The 24,879-nt window shown below is 31.2% G+C and overlaps 3 protein-coding genes across 5 annotated transcripts; 1 reads left to right on the plus strand and 2 right to left on the minus strand.

Moving 5' to 3' along the window:
- Window positions 1–4: 4 nt before the first annotated feature.
- LOC124918364 (probable transcription factor KAN2) lies at window positions 5–4,238 on the plus strand (the record flags this gene model as incomplete). Its single annotated transcript, XM_047458540.1, has 6 exons — window positions 5–560; window positions 636–712; window positions 1,344–1,389; window positions 1,478–1,652; window positions 3,020–3,071; window positions 3,615–4,238. Coding segments are annotated over 6 exons (1,032 nt in total), but the record flags the coding sequence as incomplete, so codon positions are not given.
- Window positions 4,239–11,905: 7,667 nt separating this feature from the next.
- On the minus strand, window positions 11,906–20,730 carry LOC124918363 (inactive poly [ADP-ribose] polymerase RCD1-like). 3 transcript variants are annotated; one of them, XM_047458539.1, is made up of 7 exons: window positions 20,538–20,730; window positions 18,425–19,673; window positions 17,242–17,483; window positions 16,783–16,850; window positions 15,453–15,599; window positions 15,264–15,359; window positions 11,906–12,171 (listed from the first exon to the last, which is right to left on the minus strand). In XM_047458539.1, the coding sequence occupies exons 2-7, from the start codon at window positions 19,498–19,500 to the stop codon at window positions 12,079–12,081; spliced, it is 1,722 nt and encodes a 573-aa protein (XP_047314495.1). In that variant the 5' UTR covers window positions 19,501–19,673; window positions 20,538–20,730; the 3' UTR covers window positions 11,906–12,078. The 3 variants fall into 3 exon arrangements, with proteins under 3 accessions (XP_047314495.1, XP_047314492.1, XP_047314494.1); XM_047458536.1 differs by having other exon boundaries at window positions 15,453–15,617; XM_047458538.1 differs by having other exon boundaries at window positions 15,453–15,617; window positions 20,497–20,730.
- A 1,729-nt stretch (window positions 20,731–22,459) lies between these two features.
- On the minus strand, window positions 22,460–24,186 carry LOC124918365 (uncharacterized protein At1g32220, chloroplastic-like). The gene is made up of 6 exons (XM_047458541.1): window positions 24,040–24,186; window positions 23,866–23,954; window positions 23,702–23,757; window positions 23,445–23,591; window positions 22,992–23,117; window positions 22,460–22,926 (listed from the first exon to the last, which is right to left on the minus strand). The coding sequence occupies exons 1-6, from the start codon at window positions 24,169–24,171 to the stop codon at window positions 22,646–22,648; spliced, it is 831 nt and encodes a 276-aa protein (XP_047314497.1). The 5' UTR covers window positions 24,172–24,186; the 3' UTR covers window positions 22,460–22,645.
- Between the last annotated feature and the right edge of the window lie 693 nt (window positions 24,187–24,879).

Consider the following 24,879-nt stretch of genomic DNA (forward strand, 5'->3'; position numbering starts at 1 on the left):
GAAAATCAGTCCTCCAAACAGTAAACAACCCACATCAGGAACCTGGAATTCAAGAAAGGAACAAGAAGACATAGATTTAGGATTCTTGAAAACAGCTCCTTTTAACTTCTCTCTTTCTAACCCACCTCGTCCTTCTTCCTCCGACTACACTCTCCATAACTTCCACCGATTTCAAACAGCTCCGGTCACCGCCCCCGCCGCCGCCAACAATCTCTTCCCTTCATTCCAACATCTCTATCATCAAAACGTCTTGAACCAAGAACATGGATTCTTGAAACCCATTAAAGGAATCCCAATTTACCATAACCATAATCATAATCATCCTCATCCTTACACTTTCTCTCATCATCAACCTAATTCAGACACATCTTTCACAACCAACACTCAAAGTTGCACTAATTTCTCATCCTCCACTTCTCCGGGAAGAATCAACCGGTCTAGGTTTCTTCCGTCGACTAGGTTTCCGGCAAGGAGGAGCATGCGGGCACCACGGATGCGATGGACTACAACCCTCCATGCCCGTTTCGTTCATGCTGTTGGACTCCTCGGCGGCCATGATAGTATGTTTCATTTTAACATTTTTTTTGAAAATAAACATTTATAGATGTTAAAGATCTCACCTTTACATTTCACAGGAGCAACACCCAAATCAGTTCTTGAATTAATGGATGTTAAAGATCTTACCTTGGCCCATGTTAAGTCTCATTTGCAGGTAATTAATTAAACCCTCATTCTCATTCTTCTATCTCTTTTTCTGACTTATTTCAATTCCATAAAACTATTTTTATTATAGATTTGTGATTAATTAATACATAAACACTCTCTCTCTCTCTTATGCTCAATGGTCTTGTTAATTTATAGAAAAACCAGATTTAAAGAATAGATTATTTAAGTTTTTTCAACTAGATCTAATATGGATAGTCTAGAATTCAAAGAAATTTCAACCACCCACAAAGAGAAGACATATGAATGTCATAAAACTAATTAAATAAATACAAAGCCCAAGGAGATTGATTATAAATCAGCCATGGAGCCGAGCCGAGACAGCTTTATACTCAGTATCCTTATTTTCAAACAATTTTTTTCTTATTTGAAAAAAAAAATAAAAATTGAAAAGAAAGAGAGAGAGCAAAATAGTCCAAGAAAGTACAGGACATCATCATTTCTCAATGATATCTTCCATTCTATCTGAACTGGTTAGTTGACCATGGTTATATATATTAACCCTAGTTCTTCATTATAAGTAAAATGTGCAACATTTTAACCTTTTCTTTATTCTATTCTTGCAATTGATCATATAATGTACCCATTATAATATTATCTTGTTTTATTTTGAATTACAGATGTATCGTACGGTTAAAACAACAGACCGAGCAGCCGGTTCATCAGGTTGGTTATTAGAAAATTTCTTGCTAAATTTATTCGATTAATTAATATTCGAAGATTAATTAATTTAGGGTTTGTTAACATTAATCAGATTTATATGATCAAAATGGGTTATCTGGAGATACTAATTCAGAAGAAGGAACTGAAAATGAAATTCAGAAGAAGAATAAAACATCCGACCATGATCATCATCAACAACTTTCAATTCAACATGGAATCAAACAAATTTTTCATCAAGAAAATGTCCTTTGGAGCAATTCCTCAAGGTAAGAGATTAATCTTAATTAATTAACACTTATAATCATATTATGTGTGATTTTATTATGGTTTAATGATTAATTAAACTTTATACATTTTAATTTAGCATGAGATTTTTCATAAACAAGTCATTTTGTAGCTAGGCTTCAACTTACCAAAGTTAGACATTTGTAAAGGGTTTATTTAGTATTTGAGAAAACAAATCATAACATAATCTAATATATATATACTCTTATTCTAAATAAACCCACAGATTTGGTTGGTTTTGGGGATCATGATCTCTCTATATATAAGCATTTGAGTTAGAAAAATTATTATTTTTGAAAAAAAAAGAGAAATTATTTACCAAGTAGCTAGCAAAGACACCTGCATCGCTACTCTTTGCATTGAGTTGGGTTCAGTGTAAGTAATAAAGGAGGAGATAAATAGAAAGCAATAATAATACATTGATAAAAGTGAAACATTTTCATCTATCCCTTTCATATTGTACTACCACTTGTAACTTTATTTCCTGGACTTATATTTACAGCTTTCTAGCATATTGTAAAGAATTTTTAAAAAAAAAAAATTGGATATAATATGTCTTGATAGTGAAAAAAGATATATACACTATTTATTTTCTCCAACATATCATAAAAAGAAAGTAAAATGATGAGATTTGGCTGATTTTTTCAAGTTACTATTTAGTTCTCAACTTTGCTATGCTCCTTTGTCAAATTATTCCACAGCTAGCATACTTCCCATTCATTTTCATTATCCTATTATCAATAACCTAAACAAAGAGCATCTCTTTCCTAGGGATTTTGTGGGGTCAAATAATAAATTTGGTCCTACAAATTAGGAGACTTAGTTCCAAAGCTTTGCCTATATGTCTCATGATGGACCCAATTGTTGAAAAATTAGCACCAAAGCTATGTTCCCTTTGAAGTTTTCTCCTAGGGCTCGTTTGATTTAGCATTGACCGGTGAGATTAATAGTGTAGGTCCTATTGATTTCTTGACTTTGGGTGAGGTGGGTATCTAGGGTTTATGTTGGTGTTTTAGGAATTGATGATGTGATTTTTCAAATTATTTCAACTTTGTGTGTTTGTGTGAGTGAATAAAGAATGGGCTATCACATGGGTGTTCAACTTTATTCAAAGGGTTGTACATATAATGCAAAAAGTAGGGTAAGTGAGGTAAGATAGGGGAGTATATATAAGATAGTGAATAAAAGATGGCTTGCTTTTATTTCTCCTTTCTCTCTTTTTCTTCTTCTCTTTTGAGATCTTTTTGTTACTTTATTTTTCTCTCACACACATACTCTACTCTCTCATTTCTGCATGGCTTCCACTAATGGTAAATATTCTCCTTACTTTGTTTTGTTTGCTTTGTAGCATGGAAACATGGCTGCATGACAAATCTTCTCCTAATATACCATCTCATGAGGTACATTACTTAATTCCCGGTCCATTCTACTTTTCGAATACATTTACAATGGTAATTTTGAATTGTTAGATTTAACGTATGATTTCATTCTCCACCCATGAAAAAGGAAGGAATATATCGCTTTTTACATGTTTTTCATAAATGTAAAGTGAACAAAAGAGGGGACAAGGGGCTTTGAGAAAGTTATATGGGTAATCATGTTCTAATTCAAATGCCTAATAGACACTTCTTAGCTAAGCAAAGAAGATTTCAATTAAATTTTGCTAACAAAACATCTTTTTCATTAAAAAAATGTATCATGGTCAACCCAAAGTTCACTTAGTCGCTTCTTTATTATATAGTTATTCCCCACTTGATTGATCAATACCCTGAATCAAGAGACTTCAAACTGACCCACCATATATATTAGAGTCATCCATGAGATCAAAGAAGGAAAAGGGAGTATAGATGGATATAGAAAATAATTAAGGATTATTTCTTATATTGACATTTTAACTTCTTCACTTAATACTAATGCTTTGTTTTGATACTTTGGTTAATCAGAAAGATGTCGATGGAAACTGCTTGAGCAACGAGAGAATGTCTGATGGGAGTTCATGCAACATTAACTCGGAGTTGACGAGCCAAAAGAAGCCTAATCTTGAATTCACTTTGGCCATTCCACACTAATATATAACCATCCCTCAAACTTGCAAGGAATTTTAACATGTATTGCTAGATGGTGAAGAGAATTATGATCAGGTGCCCCTTAATTTGGGCATGGGGAAACTAGAGAAAGATCATAATTAAAGCTATTTTCTACATGAAGATAGATTGAGAAAAAAAGGGAAAAGAAGTGGTTAAAAAGAAGGATAAAGGGGAAGCAAAGAAAGACAAGAAAGCAACAAAAGGAAAAAAGGATGGCTGAGAAAAAGCTAGCAACCATGTATGCATGAGCCTTAGAATTATTACAACTTGATTGCTAAGGCATTTCATCTGACCTAATGGCTAATACTATGTCTATTTATATATATATATATATATATTAGAACTCAAATTAATTCTGTCACAATTTTGGAGGCCATGTTGAGTGTATGATCATGATATATATAGTTTCTTATGGATCTGTTTTGTTTTTGGCCAAGTATGAGCTCTTTGATATAATTTTGTATTCCTAATGCTTTATTACTAGTTTGTTTCAAATGTGTGACATTTGTTTTTATCTATACAAGTTTGTACCTATTTTTAAAAGGCAATCTATTTGGTCTTTTTTTTTCTTGTATATAAAGAAACATTAGTTATTATTTCTATCAATGGTAATCACTGTCACAGTGAGGTTCCATGGAGGATATTGTCAAAGTGATAAACTATTTCAATATAATCGCCACAAGTTTTTGTTAGCTAATGAGCGTAAAAACTAGCTAATCGTGTATGATGTGGAGAAAACCCATTGTTATTATGCCTATTTATCGTGACAATATTTTCCTTTGAAATAGAGGATCAATAACGACAGGAGGAAACTCGCACTTAAAGGTGTGACAAAACCATGTATAGCAATATTGATCTTTATATGTATAAGGCACTAGGGTTATTTGTGGCTTGATTCAATTTTTATAATTTAATCAGATCTGAAACCAAATTCTCATACAAAAATTGATATTCAATAATTGACCTTCAACTAAATGATTTTGTTAATGAAGTTTAAATATTGTTGTTTAGTTGATCATAAGTTAGTGGATTATCTATTATATATATATATATATTTGTTTATAAAATTTATAAAAACAAAGTTCTTAAAATAAATATTTGAAAATTAATAGCAATGATGTTAGCTTAGTTAATTATTGTGTGTCTAATTAATTAACGATTTGGAACATTATTCAAATCATTTAAAACAATATCGGTTTTCTTTTCATCTGAATTTGTTCACTCAATTTTTTCAACTTAGTTAATTTATTTGCGCACACCTAATAATTAGATATAATTAAAAATATTTAATCTCTTATATAAAATAAAATATTGAGATTTTGTTCTCAAATATATTTATTTAGCCATTAAATTTATTTGAAAAGAATGCTTAAATATTCTTCATATTGATTTATTAGTATTAAGTTAATGTTATATATCAAATAGATCAAAATGTTTTACTTGAACTTCATTTGCTCGTAGTTAGAGATATATTGGTTTTATGAGATTTAGTTGATATTTGTCTATATAGTTTTCTCTTCCTAAGGCATTGCACATTCCATAACTATGAGCGTATAAAGTATCGTCGTCAATAAAACACCACTTTTGGTAGGGAATTCAAATTACAAATGAAAATTTAGTTATTGATCTTTGATTGGACAAAACTAAACGACTTTGAATCGTTTTTGTTGAGTGTTTTTTTTTTAATATATTAGTATATTTTAGTTGAAATTTATGGTGTTATTTATGTAGAGACGATGCCATATATTTGTGAGTTGTCTAAAATCAAGATTGTGTGTTTGTTAAGATATATTACCTAGATGATTATTGATTTTAGACAAATAATACGAATTGAAATTGATATTTTAGTGAAAAAACTTCATACTCAAGTATGGGAGAAAAACTAAATTAGTTAAATATAATTTGTCACGAATTAATCAACCAAATCACAAATACAAGAAGATGATCAAAACTAAGAAGATAATTAATGTTTGTAGAGATAACTTTATAAATGGTATTGCTATATTTTTTCTTGGAAACAAATACTAAATGTTAAAGTGTGATGATGAAGTGATTCTTGGTTACTTTTATTATATTTTGGATGATAAAAGTTGTACTATTTACCAAAGAAGTGAAGATGATGATATCTCCATTCATTGCTTTTGGCAATATCACATGCTTTATAGTAGTAGTACTCTTCCCTAGCAAAAGGAGAAGAAATGAATTGTGCTAACATCAACTTTGGAAAGAGAACAAAAGATGTTAAGAAAAAAGGGAATAACAAAAGATATATAGCATCATGCAATCTTTTTTCTAATGCTATACTTTATATTTTCAAAAATTAAAATAAAAATTTACTTTGCTTTGATGAAACCATTTATTCTTGAAATGAGAGAAAGGTATATATTCCCAAATTAATACTTCTTTTTAAACATTTATTAGTTTTGTCCTTTTAAATAACCATATTTGATGGGTATAAACTATGAAAATTAACATTATATATATTAATTAAAGGGTAGAATAGTCCATATTATAAGTTTCACATACATATAAACATTAATAAATCATAGATTTCAACATCAAATCAAAACATATATAAGTAGAACATTAGAGAAGGTTAATTATCAATGTGATCTAGAATAGAAAATTAATGCATCATTACTATTATTGCACAATGCAAGGTTAATTACATAGTTAAAATTACATAAATGCCCCCAGACTTATTGTTGACTACTTTTGAATGGTAGATGACTGTCCTTTTTTCTGTTCCTACCTAGCTTGCATTGCCTTTAGTATTTAATGCATTGCTGTCTAATGTGTTTGCACGAAATTTAAGAAAATTTATGGGTTTTTTTTTTTTTTAAAACAAATGCTTTCACTTTCAATTACAAAAGTAGGTTTTTATGGGTGGAGCTCAATATTTGTGTTTCATCTTTACATATAACAAAAATAGAACTTTTTTAAAACCACCAATCTCATTGTTACGATCTTCTTCGACTTAAAACTTTTTACGTAGATTTGAGTTATGGTAATGGTTAAAAAAATGATAAGATTCAAATGTAATTGAAAATGTTAGGATAAACTTTATAGAACAAAGAAGTAATTACAGCTTTTATGTATATAAATATATGTTAGTCCATAAGTGTAAGACAAAAGTAACACCACATAAAACCTTTTATGAAAGTTGATTATTCCTCCATCTCTTTCTCTTTTTTCTATCTGTCTCTTCAAATTAACATAAAATGGTCCAAAAAGCTTTAGTTGTACAATGATGGCATACTTTTTTCTACATTCATGCATGATTCAGTGCCCCATTGAAGCCATCCCTCATCAAATTTTTTTGATACAGAATGACCATTGATGGATTTGGCAAACTAGAGGACAAGAGGATAGATAAAGAGGGGGCCTTCATTTTTACTATTCCTTTATAACGCTTTTAGTTGATGAGTACAATGTCACTACTTTGCCATGGAACAAATTAAAGTGGACCGCAAAGATATTCGCAGTTTCCCTTATCGGATTTTGATATTTGTACTTTGAGTTAGGATTGAGTATGATGGGCAAATGATGGAGTTTTCTTTTATCGTAGTGATTCACATGTGTTATCTTGACGGGACCTAAAAATTGAAGAGGTATTCTAAATTGGACATAAATGTTATATCACTAGATAAATTTTAAACGGGTCCTTAAGATTTATGGTATTTTCAAAGTGGTTCAAAGTTTTTGAAAGGGTAGAAATTTTACATTAATTCATGATGAAATAATGAATACTTTGTTGGTTAAATTAGTCGAGGTTTCTTCTACTTTGGGCGTGAATCTGATTGATGATTCTAACAAATTGTTGTACTGATCAATGTAACAACTATTATAAAAATTCTTCACGGATTTGGAAAAGTTAAAAACAAAACGAGAAAGATAATCATGGCGCCCAACATAGTGAAAAACAATCTCCCCATCCCACACATGGATGATGAGAGCAGGATGGAGATAAAAGAGAAAGGTCCCTTCATGACAATAATGAGGAAAAAAATTGATTCCAACATCCATAAGATTGAGAATTAATTCATTAGAACGAAAATATCATTAAATCACGAGTCAAAAGAGAGGCACAAAAAAATACAATAATTGAGCGACATGACTAAGGGTAGGTCTCGATACGATTCACCCGCAATGAGTATACAAATCCAACTTAATCTTAAGTCAATCAAAAGTTTGTCATGACCTATTTTTTTAATTAATGCTTTTGTTTGAATATTTTACCATGATAAATTTATAAAAAAATGTTACTAAACAGATTATCGAGCTCGTAAATCCTTGAGAAGAATTGTTAATTCCCCGAACGACTTTACGAAATGAATATTAGAAAATGTTGTAATAATAGTATTATGAATTATACGCGTCGGATGACTACATCATTGAAAATTCAACGATTTCTCTCAAACGAGATAGTTTCTCAAAAAATAATTAGGATGATAACTCAAATATGTAAGTATGTCATATTAGCTCAATTCAAACTTTAAAAATCTACGAAAATACTTAGAGTAATTATTGTCATTCAAATGCATAAAGACTATTGAAAGTATATTAAACTAAATAATTCTTTACATACAATTTTTAAACAGTTTAAAGTAAATAAAGGCAATAAACTATTATATAATTATTTTACATATATATAAATAATTTAACAATGACATTAATTACAAAAATATATATATATAGGTTAGGAACATGATTTGGGCCTTGTAAGGTTTCTTATATTATAACTGGGCTTATAAATGACTGTAATCTATTTTATAATATAATTTATTACACAATTATTTAGTTCACTAACCAACAATTAGCATTACATAGTCCTTATTTAAACAACCTTAATCCAAACAAGACCTTATTTGTTTGGTAAATAATAAGGGCTCATTTAACTAGTTGATCAAAATATAATTCAAAAATATATATTATTGAATTTTAATATTTAACAAAATTATATATTTATGAATGAAATAGTACGACAGATATTAAAATAATATTAAAAATATAGAAAGGGACTGTAGGGAAGGTGAGTGGGACCCTTAGGAAGGGCAGACCCAAAGAATGTCAAATTATTTAACCATCATTACATTATCATTCAATCTCGACCCACGAGCGTAAACACGTGTCACCATCCTGTCACGTGGGTTAGACAGGACAACACCCTGCTGACCATCAGATTGCTGTTTTTTATTTATTTTTTTATTTTTTCTTGTTTTCATTCCCATCCCAGAAATTAATTACCACTGTTGAAAAATTCTGTCATTTTCAACTTTTTCATATTTTGTTACTGCTACCCACTTTACTTTTCATCTGGGTTTTGTTTCATTTTGGAATTCATTTTAAGCATAATTTTGTGAGAAAATATGAAAGTTTCTAATATTATTCAATGTAAAGTTTATGATATTGTTTGAACAAATGATTTTTCATCAATCAAATATATACCAACTTTCAATAAGAACTCTTTTTTTATAGTAAAATTTAAATGAGGTTTATTTTTTAGATAAAACTTTGTTGCATTGAACTATTTGCACTCATATAAGTTGACTATATTTTAAAGTTTACACCATAATGAATGATTATAACAATAATAGACTATCTTGATCAATGCAATGTTTGACATGTTTGATACATTTAATCGCTCAAAGATTCAACTTATTCATAACATCTTTTGCTCATTCATTCCATTCGTTTGTCCATATGCCCATTCTCAATATTATCGACAACCCTTTTTTTCATCTCAACTATATACGCATGAAGATCGTCCTATGCGTCCAAATACATTTGATTTTATTTATTCGTGATAACTTACCGTTCGTTTAAACTACTATAACAACTTATTACTTGATTCATAATATATTTATAATTATAAGCTAAATTAAACTAGTTTATTATATTCTAAGATAATGAAAACATTTGGAAGATCCATTACTTTAATTTGTCTTGACATCTTTGTCAATCAAAAGACTTTTTCCATATCCCAAGATACATAGGATATATTATCAAAATATAGTTACAACTTTGAATAGAGAGAAATTATCTTCTTCTCATTCAATTTTATTATTAACTAATATTAATGATCACAATTAACAATCAACCATATATATATATATATTGTGTTGTTTGTGATGATTTTTTCTTTCTTTCCCAAAAAAAAAATAATAATAATAAATGTAATTTAAAAGCTAACTATATATATATATAGCTAGACTTAAAATAAACATATGGTCAAGAGGAAAGAGAGTGATTTGAACAGGTCGAGGAACGTAGCATGAAAAAAGCTGTGAAAATTAAATGAAATGGGTTCCACCAATTTCTGCCAATATTGCATTAAAGGAAAAGTAGTGTTGTTAGCTTTTGGCTTTTCTAAAAGGAAGAAAAGAAACCCCACCCTTGTTTCTAAAAAGCATTTTTATTTTATTTCATATCATAAACATTCAATTTTGGCTCTTTTTTTTCATTTTTAAACAATTTTTTAATTAAATCTAAGATAAACCCACAAAGTAAAACCATCCATTCATTATGAATTCTTCATTATTATTATTTTTTTAAAAAAAAAAATTAAGATAACTCATAGAGCACACTTAAGAATTGAAGTTTAAACATGTAATTTATTGTTCATATATGTCCTTGATGAAAATGTCTTGTAATAATATACTAATATAAAAAGAGACTAGCCTTTATTAATATGGAGGAGGGTGAAAATTTGTTGTAAAAATTAAAATAAATAATAATATGGAAAGTGAATTTACCTATAAGTCCAACATAGGGACAAAATAGACTTTCATTATAAGAGAGAGAAATAAAAAAGAAAAATAAGAATGATAGTTAATTAACTTTAATTTATCTCAAACGTAAAAGAAGGCGAGATTCTCGCGGGACTGAAATAAATACCATTTTCTCCTTTACAACAGTGATGTTTTTGCCTTTATATTTGGAGCCATTTGGTATTATTGTCATTTGGGATTAATTTTAATACTTCTTTTCATTTATATTTTTTTTTGTTTTTTTAAATAGTTAATGTATATTAAAAACGTTTTTAAGACAAAAATATTACATTAATAAGAATAAAAACAGTTCTAAGAAGAACTCCGACCTATTCCATTGATTATGGATAGAACGATTACACTCATTAATCGAGATAACTCAAATATGTATAAATCTCAATCATATTCACAAACAAACTCCAAATACTAGTCTAACCCATAATTTTCATAGTTTTGGATTAAAATGACTAAAAATTGTCTTAGTTTAATGAAATAAAAAGTAAATAATTTGATGGATGAATTTGAGAAGAGAGAGAGAGAAAGAAGTAATATAATAATGAATAGATCTGAGTAAAATATGGTTTGAAAAAGACGAAAGCTTAAGCATTTGCCCGTGAAGGGTCCCTAAGGAAGAGGGGGGAATGAAATGATTTTGTAATCCATTGCTTTATGATTGACAGACATAGAGACAGACATGCAGACATAGGAGACAGACACATCGATGATTCTGACGATGGACGGACGACGACAATAGTAATAGTAGTAGTAGTAATAGTACGTACTGTCACTGCTGCTGCTTCTGCTGCTGCATGATTTCTGCAAAAATCTCTGCTGTGTCATGTGTCATCGCTTCATCGTCTCATCTTCATGCATCAGCAGCAGCTTTTCTTTCTTTTTAATTTCTCTACACAGAAAAAGGAAAAAGGAAGAAGAAGAAGCAGCTATTGAGAAAATGACCTTACTTATCTTCCTTAATAAAAACAACCCATGTCATGTCTTTGTCTGCCCGGCATTCAAGACGGGCTCTCTTTCTTTTTATCTTATTCTATGTTTCTTTCCTTCTAATTAATGGACCTCTCATTCTATCTATCTATCTTTTACTCCATTTCCATTCATTAACATCATCCATCCATCCATCCATTAATTGAATTTGATCAAGTGTTTTTCCTAACTTGTTATATGCCCATCATAGTTGGCCAATGTATTTAGTACCCTTCAAAGTAAATGAGGATTTGGGATTTGGGTTTTGACCCACATATAATTTCATTGATAATATATGGATATGATGTAATAAACCTTTATGGGGGATGGGTGGGGATGACCTAATATTGAAAAAATGCAAAGCTAATTAATTTGGAGTTGAGAAGATATGCAAAAGAAGGAATTCCAACAACAACAAAATAACACTACTTAAGTTTGTTCAAATGGGGGGTCTTAAAAAGGTGCTGAAATCTTGAAAACAAAGTCGAAACGATAGAGAGAATTCAAAAGCAATTAAAACTTCCTCTAAATATTCACACATTGTTGTTGATTCTAGGTAATTCTCAATTCTAGAGGCTGTTTGAACTCCCAGCTCCTTCTTCTTTAACTGCTGCTATTGCTACTACTTCACCTGATACTTCATTCTTTGAATTTCCAGTTACCTGTAGAATAAGACACACCAAACATATCTTGATGAAACACAAATTTGTATACTTCATCTACATTGTTCTTAATTCAATTCAAATGGTTATATATATAACCCAAGAAAACAAGTAATAAATTGTAAATTCTTACTTTTTTTAGAAATAATATTAAGTAATCAAAGCATGTATTGAAAGAGCTCTCCATAATGATTGGGTTTTGGAAGATTAGTCAAATAAGATGTTTACTTGAACTAACTGGAACACTACATGTTAGGATGTCCTAGTGGGGAGATAGGCATCTGAAGGCCCAAGAGGGTTACATGTTCAGCCCAAACTTTTTTCTTAATAATATTACATTATATTAATTTATATTTGTAACATATAAATTAATTTGAAGTAATATTTTTAGCGCACTTTGCCTTGATACAGATTAAAATTAAAATTTTATAAAGTACAAGAGACACTATATAATCTAACCATTAACTCATTAGAGCCTAAGAGACCAAATATCATGATTTCATTTCCATTAAAAATGCATTAAGTTGAATTGGGGTTTTGCTAGCTTCCTAAATTAGAGTTCCTAAATTAGAGAAAAATAATTATATAATTTACCATTGTTTATCTATTAGTAAATGCATGACCTCAATTTAGTTAAAAATTCTCTATAAATGTAAAATTTTATCTGTAGCAAAGTAATAGTTTATAAGAATTCTTAGTTAATGAAGAATGTAAAATTTTAAGGAAGTGATGATGGATACCAGATGCACAATTAATGTGATTAAATTTTTTTCTTAATAAACGAATTTGACATGAATGCACATCCAAGACGATTGGCAAAATGGGAACCGCCTTCATCAGGATTCATTAAGGTTAATACAAATTTCACCCTAAATTTGGATACTAAGCAAGTTGTTGTTTCGATGATTGATAGCGATGAATTTGGGTCACTGCTACTGATAAATTGGAACCGGATTATTTGGGATGCTTTCCTATCTCTTGGGTTATTGCATAGGCTTAATTTCTCCACTGGCGGAATGTTTATTTTGAGTTAGACTCTGTTAATGTTGTCGAAAAGGAAATCATTGTTGGAATGTTCACCAACTTTGAACGGAGTCGGATCAGATGTTTCAGAATATGTATCAAATGCTGTACCGTTAATAAAACGACGTCGTTTTATTAAAAATTATTTGTTTTAAAAAAATTATCCTCTCCCGATTTGACTCGTGTTATCTCTTCATTATTGATATTTCTCCGTCTTCCTTAGCAGGGAGCCGTGGATGAATGAACCAGACAAAGACTTAATAAGTAAGAAATCGAGAATTCTTCGTCTTAAAAAGTAAGAAATCGAGATTTATTTGTTCCAGGAAGACAAAGAAATCCAGTCATTTTAAGTCTTACCTAGAATGAAGACGAGATTTCTTGCTTTTTAAGTCTTTGTCTGGTTTATTATGCTAACGGCTCCATGCTAACGAAGACGGAGAAATAACAGTAATGAAGAGAGGGAGCGAGTAAATCGGGAGAGGATAATATTTTTAAAACAGATAATTTTTAATAAAACGACGTCATTTTATTAACGGTACAGCATTTGATACATATTCTGAAAGAGCTGATCCGACTCCCTTTAAACTGACATTCGAAGCTCTTTGGATAGCAACAGACTTTATTGCCAAGAAGGCTTGTTGTGGAGATTTAATTGCTATTGAATTGGCTAATATTTTGTACAATGAGCTTCATGATTCTCAATAAATATATCTTTTTGACCAAAAGGAGAAGAAAGTATTATTATACAGAAATATAATTTTATTAGATATAATAACCATAAGGGGATTTTTGTTGTGTAATAACTTTTCTAAAATGTACTATGAAGAGTGGAATGAGGTCTTTTGGAGCACTAGAGAAGGAAGAAGAAGAATTGATAAGATTGATGGTTTGGATCTTCAAAGCAATGTAAATGATCAATGCATTTGGAGAGTTGAGAAAGAATACTCATTTATTACAAGCAAGGCTTGGGATTTGCAAAGAGTCGGAGGTGTTGAGGTTACTTGGTGGAAAGTTGTGTGGTTAACAAAGGTGATCCCAAGATATCAATTCATGGCTGACAATTTAAGAAAGATGAACGAAATATGACAAGAAGTAAATTTGTGCACACTGATAATGTCTAGTGTCTTTATTTCCATGATTGAGATTGAATTGTGTATCATATCTTGTGTGTGCCTATTCCCTTACTCTATTTGGTAAAAGGTAGACAAGTGCATGATGATTCCTAATGTTCCAAGAAAGTGGCACGGTATGAAATAATATATATTTTTAATAATTTAGGAAGGTAGCATGACCCGTTCAATTTAAGGTGTTTTAAATGGAAATCGAACTCGTGACATTTGTTTTTTTGGGAACAGACTCTTGTCACTTGAGCATGAAGGAATAGATTACTAACTACACTAAAGAGGATTGTTTCTCTTCGACTCTTGTCATTTTTTGGAGTCATGCTCAATGAAATTTAGAGAGAAAGGAATTCTAGAGTCTTTTCAAAAGTTAGTAGAAATGAAGATGTTTGGAGAGATGTCATCCTTAGTGGACCGACCCTTACTGCCTTACTTCTATATGGAGGAGGGTCCCAAATCCGTTTCAGAATTAGCTCTTTTGCAAAGAGTGGAGCATTGACAATGAGCAAGTCATGAAGAATACTGATTGCGTGAGAAGATAAAAAAATGTATGTGTTGTTTAGTGTTGTGTTAAAACTTTTGTTTGAATTGTAGTTTAATTTTTGTTTAGTTTTTGCTATGTTAGAGGCAAAGCCTATTTAGCTCTCCATTTCAAGTTTGTCATTTTATCTGTGTCTTTTTTATTAATAATAGAAGGTTTGTAGTTTTCCCCAGAATGAGAAAGTAAATTTATTTTGAATTAAAAATAAAATGGATTGAATAAGTGAATACATCAAATACATCCTTAATTTAGGTAAAATAGGTTTACCAACCCAATTTAATTTTTGAGTAAATTGGGTTGGGGTATTTTTTATTTCTTTTTAAAAGGATATTAACTAATGCTCACCCCTAGATGAATACAAGCACCAGAAAGATGAATACACACACAAAATAGCTACAAATCCATACCTTATATTGAAGGTTTGTTATTGTAGACCTTAAAAGAGAATCACCAAATGTCAATCTCAGCCCTTTGACAAAGTCATCACGACTTATCTTTTTCATCTACAATGTTGGTGGGGAAAGAGATTGCAGGAATAGATAAGTACAACCTTTTCGTGAAGACAATGAGCAAAAAAGATCATATAGATAACATACCAGAAACAACTGGTAATTGTCTTTAACTAATTTCATGTCATTGGGAGGTACTTTGTTTTCAATTTCATGAAACAGAAGAGTAAAAGGCATCCAGGGAGATTTTGGGGTCCTTCTGCCAGTTGAAGCTTGAAATCTCTCCTTCAAGACCTGCTCGCGGTTATTCGCCTATAATAAGTGTATGTCAATTCTTCAGGGGGAGAAAGGTTGTACCTTGTAAATTTAATTAAAACAACAAGGCAACAGGTGCTATTGCAGTTTGAATAACAAGTAATTGTCAATTATAGTAACCAAGTCAATAGAAGTGAGTAGATGATCAAGCATGATAAAAAATATGCTTCAACCACCATAAATAATAAATAAAGATGTTGTTAATTGAAAGCTGCAAGTTTAGCTCAACTAAGAGCTCTATTGGTACTACTGCATCTTAGCTTTCTCAAAGATACATGAAGGAAAAACATGATAAAAGAACAAATAGAACTCATAATTTGAGAGTGGAGAGTGAGAATTACAAATTAGAAGTACAAGATAAAGAATTCAGAAAAGTGTTTCTTTATTTAGGCACTTTCTGGTTAAAATAAAAACCCAAAATTTTGTCTGGGTATAAACAATAACACGGTGGATAAACACAAATCACCCACAAGGTTCGATCAGAATGAGCATTTGTATATTCTATTTTGCTTAATCTCATGCTTCGAGCTGAGACAAAATGTGTATTATTGCAGCTCAATAACAAACAGTAAACTCTTCCTAATTCAGATTTAGATTAAATTTGAGATAACAAATATTAAATTATTACTTTTTCTTATGTCAAAGTTTGTAGTAATCAAGATGTCATGAATTCATACATCAACAGATACTTATAGTAAACTAATTTTGAATGAAAATCATTTGATTGAATCAACTAATCATCTAATTCATTCTATGAAGATGAACAAAAATAATCACATAATAATGAATAGGTAGAGCAACATAAACCCATTACAGATGCTGAAAAAAGTGGTCAAGAGGAAAGATATTGGAAGCAGTGTACAACATTGACTCAGAATGTAAGAACTTCAAGGTCACTAACATTCATGATTTATGTGTTTGTTCATAATAACTGAACATATTCATAAATTTATTGGTTATTTCTCATCTGGATATCCAGAAACAAAAATAAAAGGTGTTCATAAAATGTGGTCAATGAAATCTATCACCACATGTGCTCATATCGCATATTAGTCCCATATATAAGAGTCCAAAAGACTACAAAGAACAATCAGGTCAAGGAAATCAAAAGCATCACAAACAGTGAGTAATGCAGCTCTCCATGAATCTAATTGTGACTAACCTGCACTCCCTGAGAACAAGTAGTGATTCCTGAGTTATCAAGCCTACTTTCATTTGCAGCAAGAAATCCTGCAAATAGAAAGAAACTACTGCTAAATATATTACAGAGATTTGATCTAGAGAAAGCAATGATGAAAAGGATACATCCTCTCTCAATTCTGAAAGATAGAAGGCACTATCTTCAAAACAATTAAGATCATTAGCCCCACAAAGGAGAAACCATGAATGATTGAACGCAACATTGCTTCACAGCTTAGAAGCTTTGCACTTTTCATATCGCAATCCATTGTTTATATGAGCCTGGACAGCTGAGAGCATCTGACTTGTCTCAGACAATCCAAGTTTGTCAGTAAGACCGAAAAATCAACCAGATGGAAAATATATATTGCAGACATCAAGCTCAAGCTTATAGTTCAAAATAAAACAGTGTCTAACTGGAAAATATAACAGGTAATGTCACCTGCATCATCAGAAGACACCTTGAAATTGACCACAAATTCTGGGTAAATATGAGTGTTCATATTCATATTCCACACTATATAATGACTTGGACAGTGAAGATCATCCACGCCATTATCATACTCTTCACTACTTGGATGGAACTGATTGGATCCTGGATGAAGAACTTCCGTGTTCCCCATTATTACTCGACAGAATACCATGTGTCGCATCCCATTTTCGTCAACATCACAATAATTTACACTGCAAATTAGGAATAAAAAGAACAGACAATGAAAGGAAATTAGACCCAGGCCAGTAAATGTTTGACAATTAACTATTGCTATATACAGATGAAACTATATATAATCCTGGGTCTGGAATCTGTTAGCAGTAAGATATATGAATTTTATGTATATATGCATATTGTGTAGGCATGCATACATACATCTCTACATCTTATTCTTGTGGCAATTATACTTCCCATCAGAGTTCAAATGTAAAAAAAAAAAAAGTGAAATTGTGCAAGATAAGAATTAAAATGGAAAACTCCTGATAAGTTTAAATTAAAAATAGTTTTTTATACTGGTAGAAGTATCATTGTCAATGAGAAAATGAAGAAACGATACAAGTGTCACTTGAAGGGGAGACAACGAAAAATTCAAGCATTGAATAAAAGGGACAAAATGCTAGAATGGCTTGGAAAGAATGGGGGAGAGAGATTCACATTTTATTAATGAGGTCTATTTATAACACTATCTCTAACCTCCATTTATCTCATGTGTGTGCTAACTGCAAAAAATTAACACAGGCCATAGAAAGTCCACAGTAAACATCACAAGTTACTGGCCTACCATCTTCAGCAAACTCCAATGTTAATATGCAAAAGGAGGAAACAGAAAAAACGAGAAGATCATGCTCCTTTCTAGATGGAGGTTAAGCGGTGATTCCATCTATTTCAATGGGTGATGAATATTCTAAACTTGTTAACTTGTCATAAAAAGAAATTTCACTAGTTGTAAACTTGTGTTAGATAGTGGCAACGAACCATCAGAGGAACAGAAAACAAGAAGATTGTGCCCCTTTTTGGATGGAGCTAAGAGGTGATCCCATCTATTTCAATGGGTGATGAATGGTGAGTACATTATGCATACTCTCCTAGGAAAAGAAGAATAATGTTTGCGAAGTGGACAAGAAATACTAACCCAGTGGCAACTAAGTTTAACGGTGTCAGATAAACACCAACACCAAATGTGGGCTTAGTTTTTGGCATGGCTTGATACCCAACCCCATACTTCATGATACTGGAAACTGCAGCTTTCGGCAACGGAAGCCAAGCATATTGAACATTTGCATCACCACGGTACTTTTTGGTGATCTCAAGTTGTTTTTGGAATAGCTCCAGACGAGCATCTGCTGAAGCACCAGAACTGCGATAAATTTCGAGGATCTCTGCCTTTACAGATGAGCCCAAACTATTGAAAAACATTTTACTTATAGTATCAGAATCAAGATTTCTAGAATCAGAACTAATGTCATCCACAAAATACTTCACTACTTCGTTAGTTTCTACAGCGTCCCCAGAAACGTTTTGATCAGGTGTTACACAATTCACCTCAACTTCTACATTATAGGTGCCGACATCAGATGTTCTTACCACATCATTTGACTCATCAGTGTATTCGTTCAACTTCTGGCAATCTAATCCATCCACTTCAATTTCCAGTTGAAGATGGTACTGATGAGGCAATCCAGATTGATCATTATGATCAGCAGCTTCATCATCAACAAAGGTCTCTGGGAAGAAGCATTGACCCGCTTCATCAATCCAGGCAATAGATTGCCCTAGGCCGGTCTTCAGGTTCAAAAGCATCATATGCACAAAATCTAGAACAAATAGATTATCATTAAACTCCACTTGACTGGTCGCTTTATTCATCCAGAGATCTTTTTTAACTATATTCACAACATCACAAGGAAAATCACTCCATTCACCGTTCTGATAGTACATCAGCCGCTGTGGAACTCCACTATTCGTAAAACTTGAATAACACTTATACGCAGATCTCACACGAGCAGCTTTATCACCATACAGACCACTGAGTGCACCCAAGTTCACTCTCTTAGTAATCTTCCTAGTTGAGGGGTTTAATGAAATACGGCAAGGTAACTTGGAGTTGACACCAGTCCGTTCATTGTCATTTCGGACTGAGCCCCGTCTGTTCATGCCAACCACAACCTGATAGCCATTACCCAACACCTTTGCGGATTCGGATTCCATTTTTTCCAAAAGTATCGATTCTTGAACACGGATACAAAGTCAATAGCACAAAATTGCAATAGAAGTAGAACGCAATTAGTCCTGGTTATGCCTCATAAGAAAAAGCAAGACATTTTTTTGATACTTCCCAACATGAGAAATTTGTTACTTTTTACGTAAGTCAGGAAATTAACCTGAAAAAAAAGAGAACCCCTCTTAGTGACTTCACAACTTACAAACAGATATCAACAGATAAATTCATATAGCAAGACAAGAAACCTAATGGCTTCCTTAAATAGAAACCATATTCTCCCAAGTAATAAAGACAACCCGACAAGGAAACTAACAAATAAAGAACTTGTACGAGATTTTTTTGCAAATTCATAAGATGACACAAGTGTAAAACCCATCTCCTCCACAAATTCTCCATTTGATTCAACAGTAAACAACAATTGAATGTCTAGTAGTTAATTTTATCTACAAAAGAAAACTTGAATCCAATCATAAAAGTCACATCCCTCGGCTTTAACACCTTATTGAAATATGATCAGACCAACCAAAGAAAAGAGAAGTTCATCACAGAAAGATTTTCCCATTCATATGGGTTCAAATATTTGCAATAAGTATTGAGTTCTCTGTGACACCACTAAGTGTAAAGTATACCTTATTGGAGTTATATGAAATAATGGTTTTGTGTGACTAGAAGTAATTTTATAAGATGATTATGAATTTTATCCAAACAAACAAGCCCTAGATCTTCAAACAACCAGATTCAAGTACAAGCAAAATATAAACTTCAATTACAAACAAACATTAATCCATCTAAAAACTCATGGGATCTGATGAATACAGCCATCAAATTAGCAGATGATATGAAATACCCTAATATGATTCACAAGATCAGTACCGATCGTGTTAAAAAACAGAAGCAAACACGAAAAAATCCAGAAAATTGAAAAGAAAACAGATAAGATCTAACAAAAGATGAGATTTTAGTGATTGAGTTGGAAAACATACAGAAGAAATTGAAGATAGAATTTGTATAAGGATAGATATACGTATATAAATCCCGATTAACTTGACCAAGCGAAGAAGATAGAGAGAACAAAGAGAAGTCGACGGATTCTTCTTTCTCGATCTTTTCTTCCTTTTTCTGTTGGTGGAATTCAAACCCTAAGTCGGCCTTGTTCAAGTAATCATCCGAAGCCATTCAATTTGGACCGACTTAAGGAAGGTCATGGGTGTGAATAATTGCATGATGCTGATGTTCCATTTTTATTTTCTCTATTTTTAAATTGTCTTTTTTCAATATTTTTTTATTTTTTTTAAATATATATATTTAATGTGATTTGATATAAATGTTAATAGTTTAAGTTTAACAACAAAAAATAATAATAATAATAATAATAATAATAATAAAATAATGTTTAACTTGCTCACCAAACAATAAATTTATTGATATTAACCATTTAGAATAATAAAAAATACTCATAAAATAAATATATTAAAATCTAATATGAAACAAAAAAATAATAATAATAAAAACGAATGTTTAACTTGTCACCAAACGCATCGAAATTGAGATTAACATTTTAGAATAATATAAAATACTTCTCCACTCTTTTAACCTAACGACAATAAATAATGAATATCCCTACTCTTCACGAGGTTATGGATTTGAGCCCGTTATGCGGCAAATTCTGCGTCTGTTAAATGATTAAGTGTATTTGCTGTATGTGTTTAACTCGCGAAAATTAGTCACACAACAATGTTCACAGTTTAACGTTCTCGAAAAAATATAATATAAATATTATTTTTAATAATTTGTTTTTTAATTAAATATCTTCATATAAAAATAAATGTTGACAAACACTTAACTTGTTTGATTTATCATTATTTAAAAATAAATCATATTTAATGTAAAATGGGATTGGACCAAATATTTTAAAATATTATAAAAATTAATGATAATATATTTGGATGCAAATAACCATTAATCAAACAAGGCATAAGTAATTTCAACGGAAAAATCAAATAAGAACAACTCGTGGGGCCCGCTCTCAATTTACAAACGAAAATTCTTAGAGGATTGGGGCCCAAGTCATCTAATATAAACTACTTTGATCTATTTGGAATTTTTTTTAATAAGGGTAAGATGGGAAAGATATTTATAAGATTTTTTTCTATATAAATTAGCCTAAAAGGTTACACAAGTATAAAATTATAAATGGACACAACTCTATTAAAATATAAATATAATAACTTTTATTCATCTACAAGTGGCATATAAGTCAATTTGCATGAAAAGGGAATATAATTGTTAGCTTGTTTTCCAAGCAACTGACTTAATTAATTAAAATTAATTATTTCAGAAAGAAAAAAAAAAAGCAAAATTAATTGCTTATTTAAAATTTTCAAAAATCTTAAATAAGAAATAGAAATTCAAATATTGCTGGTTTGTATCAGATAGTTACAAAATAAAGTTTAGTTATGGTTTATTTTTTTCAACAAAATACATAGGGATAATTTGAATACAGTTTTATTCAAACTGAATTTGAAAAAAAAAATATATATTATTGGGTATTTTTTTTAAAACCTGAATTTCGTTTCAACACACGCATAATTTGTCGTTTAACGAGTTCGAACCCAAAACCTCCGAGAGGCTAGGGATCCGATCAAAATAATATTGTGATAATATATTTTAATTATATATATATATATATATTAACAAATTTAATAATATTTGTCTATTTAAATTAAATTATAGAAAAACTCAATTTGTTTTAATAATAATAATAGTCATTGCCGGCTGAAAATTAAATATTTTAAAGTCTAAACCGTCTCTTTCAAGTATCAGCACATGAAAATTCAGAATAGTAACACAGTATCTACAAATGAGCAAAGACATCTGTCATTATTATTATTTTAATTTTGAATTTTAAAAACTAACACGACCGAAGTCATTACCCGACTTCAAAGTGAGAATCGAACTCATATCTCATTTTGATCTTCATAATAGATTCAATTTTTTCAGTAAAGAACCAAGCAATTTCTTATAAAATTTGACAGCAATTGTTTGACTTTACCAGTTTCATATATCTATAACAGCAGAATTGCAGTCTTAGTTACACACACAAAAGAAAATTTGTTTCTATAATTATTATTATTATACCTTGACATTAACTGCAGCCTCCTTAATTTGCTCTATAGTAAAGATGCCAAATATGTCATCGTCGAGGACCGAGTTCACAGCTGCAAGTGCTAAGTCATCGACACTAATAGGTGGGGCGAAGAGTAGATCAGAGGCAGGAAGTGAACTCAGAGGCTTAGTGAAATTTTCACTGGCGCGAAGAAATTTCTCGAGTGGCTCTCCTATTAAATCGAGAGGTATCTCAAAGCCATCTACTCGCCTTTTCCCATATATGAAACCGGGTCTTAAAACAACACCTGAGAAATTGACGATGATCAAAATGGGTCCAATGGAAATGTGATTGTGACAGGACATCACAAACCTGAAGTCGGGTATTTAGATAGAACCTCGGATTCTGCTTTCCTTTTTCCAGTGAAGTATCCGGAAGAAAGGAGAAACGGAGGCAAGTTGTAATCATGAACCGAGATCAAAATGAACTTGGGAATGCCTGTAAAGAAGAATTAACCAGAACTCAAAGGAATGTTGCGTATTTGAATGAGATATTTGATTTTTTTCATCAGAATCCGAATCTAGATAGAAAAACAGAAATTATAAGTGTTTTCAAACGCTTTGTTTGATGTGGGTTAATTGAGCTTAATTTCAAATAACTCAATATCTAATCAATAATCTACTCATGAATCACATCATTCAAATCATTAATCAATATACCCTCTATTTAAAAATATATATTATATATATATACCACTAACCATTTTACCAAACTAATCAAACAAGATTATATAGAAATAACCCTAGATCAAACAAGGCCTCTTACCAAGTTCCTTTGCAGCATTTATTGCAACAACATTAGCCTCTCCATTAATTCTCTGCATTTGTTCTTCATTACCAAAACCTCCCAGAGTGGAAACAACAGCAGTTGCCCCAAAAAGTACTTCCTCCAAATTGGCATAAAAGACGTCGCCTGCAAACATTTATAACCAGAACCAGAGATAAACAAAAGCTTTCAACTGTAACAGACTCTATAGAACACTCTAGCAGTCAAGTCGTGATAGGTATAGGAAATGAACTTACCTGATATCCAATTCACTTGATCAACCCATGTCCCTGAATTAGAGGGACGTCCAGACCTGATAGCATTTTAGAACTTAAAAAGGTCAAAACGGTAAAAAACATGTTTAGATGACTTTGAGTGTCGAGATGAACTAAAAACGTGCATTGGAACTAATATTTCATACCTGCTTAGACTTACAACATCAATACCCTTAGATACTGCAGCTTTGCATATTGCAGAACCAACAAAACCACTGCCTCCCAAAACAACGATCTACTAAGAGAAGTATGATAATGTCAAACGGGTAACAAAGGTCGTCATAAAAAAAAGATTGTGATAAATCTCAGTAAGATTATACCCGTTCAGTCCTAATATCAGCCACAACATCTATTGTCGTGGAGCTATAATCTTCTCTTACACTCGACGACGCATAGCTGCATTTGACCCCAAGCCTGTTGGGGCTGTAAGTCACAATGGAAAATGAAATCATTTATATTTATAGCTCCATTGGGAAAGAAACAAAAAGAATGATAAATAAATATAAATACTGTAAGAAGCTACTCCTACTGAACCATCCCTGTAATTAATAACAGAATATCACACTTGAAAATTTGAGTTTTTTTGTTTGTTGAAAATAGTCCGGTTATGAAGATTCAAACCCATGACCTAATCAACATTAGTTCTTGTGCACTATCACTAAGTTAAATAAGTCTTCTTGAAAAATCGAGTTTTAGCTATCAACTTGGAGAAAAAAACTAAAGGTTCATAACAAATTTGAGTTTTGAGGATCATCTTAGAGGGGAAGTATTAAAGATTATAGATCTAATTTTTATTATTTTATTTTTTTCAATTAAGGAGAATTAGCATGACACCCACGACCATGCCCCGCTTCAACACAAAGCGCTTCCAGATAGAAAAGATTATAGCTCTAATTAAGGCAAGGTAGGTGTAAGCAGTTCAATTAGACCGCTAAACTGTTTTATGTTTAACTCTTAGATATATAGAGAACACAAATGACATTTAGCCATATTGTAAAAGGAAGAAACAACTGTCAATCAAGCAAGTTTTGTAGACTACATTGAACTAATAGTTAAGTAACATGATACACTTTACAAAAAAAATGCGTCAAATCAGTTTTCTTTGAATTGCTTCAGCTGGTCACTCGGTGGCTAGCTCAAATCGAATTGATCACTAAGTC

This window comes from Impatiens glandulifera, unplaced genomic scaffold (assembly GCF_907164915.1).
Source record: "Impatiens glandulifera unplaced genomic scaffold, dImpGla2.1, whole genome shotgun sequence".
Taxonomy (NCBI): domain Eukaryota; kingdom Viridiplantae; phylum Streptophyta; class Magnoliopsida; order Ericales; family Balsaminaceae; genus Impatiens; species Impatiens glandulifera.

Coding starts and splice junctions, on each gene's coding strand:
- LOC124918363 (XM_047458536.1), bottom strand. CDS start 19,500: ATGGAATCCGAATCCGCAAAGGTGTTGGGTAATGGCTATCAGGTTGTG. Junction 17,484..18,424: donor TTAAACTTAGTTGCCACTGG/GTTAGTATTTCT, acceptor CCTAATTTGCAG/TGTAAATTATTGTGATGTTG. Junction 12,172..15,263: donor TAACAAACCTTCAATATAAG/GTATGGATTTGT, acceptor CTTATTCTACAG/GTAACTGGAAATTCAAAGAA.
- LOC124918365 (XM_047458541.1), bottom strand. CDS start 24,171: ATGATTTCATTTTCCATTGTGACTTACAGCCCCAACAGGCTTGGGGTC. Junction 23,118..23,444: donor AAATGCTGCAAAGGAACTTG/GTAAGAGGCCTT, acceptor TCTTCTTTACAG/GCATTCCCAAGTTCATTTTG. Junction 22,927..22,991: donor ATCTAAATACCCGACTTCAG/GTTTGTGATGTC, acceptor TCAATTTCTCAG/GTGTTGTTTTAAGACCCGGT.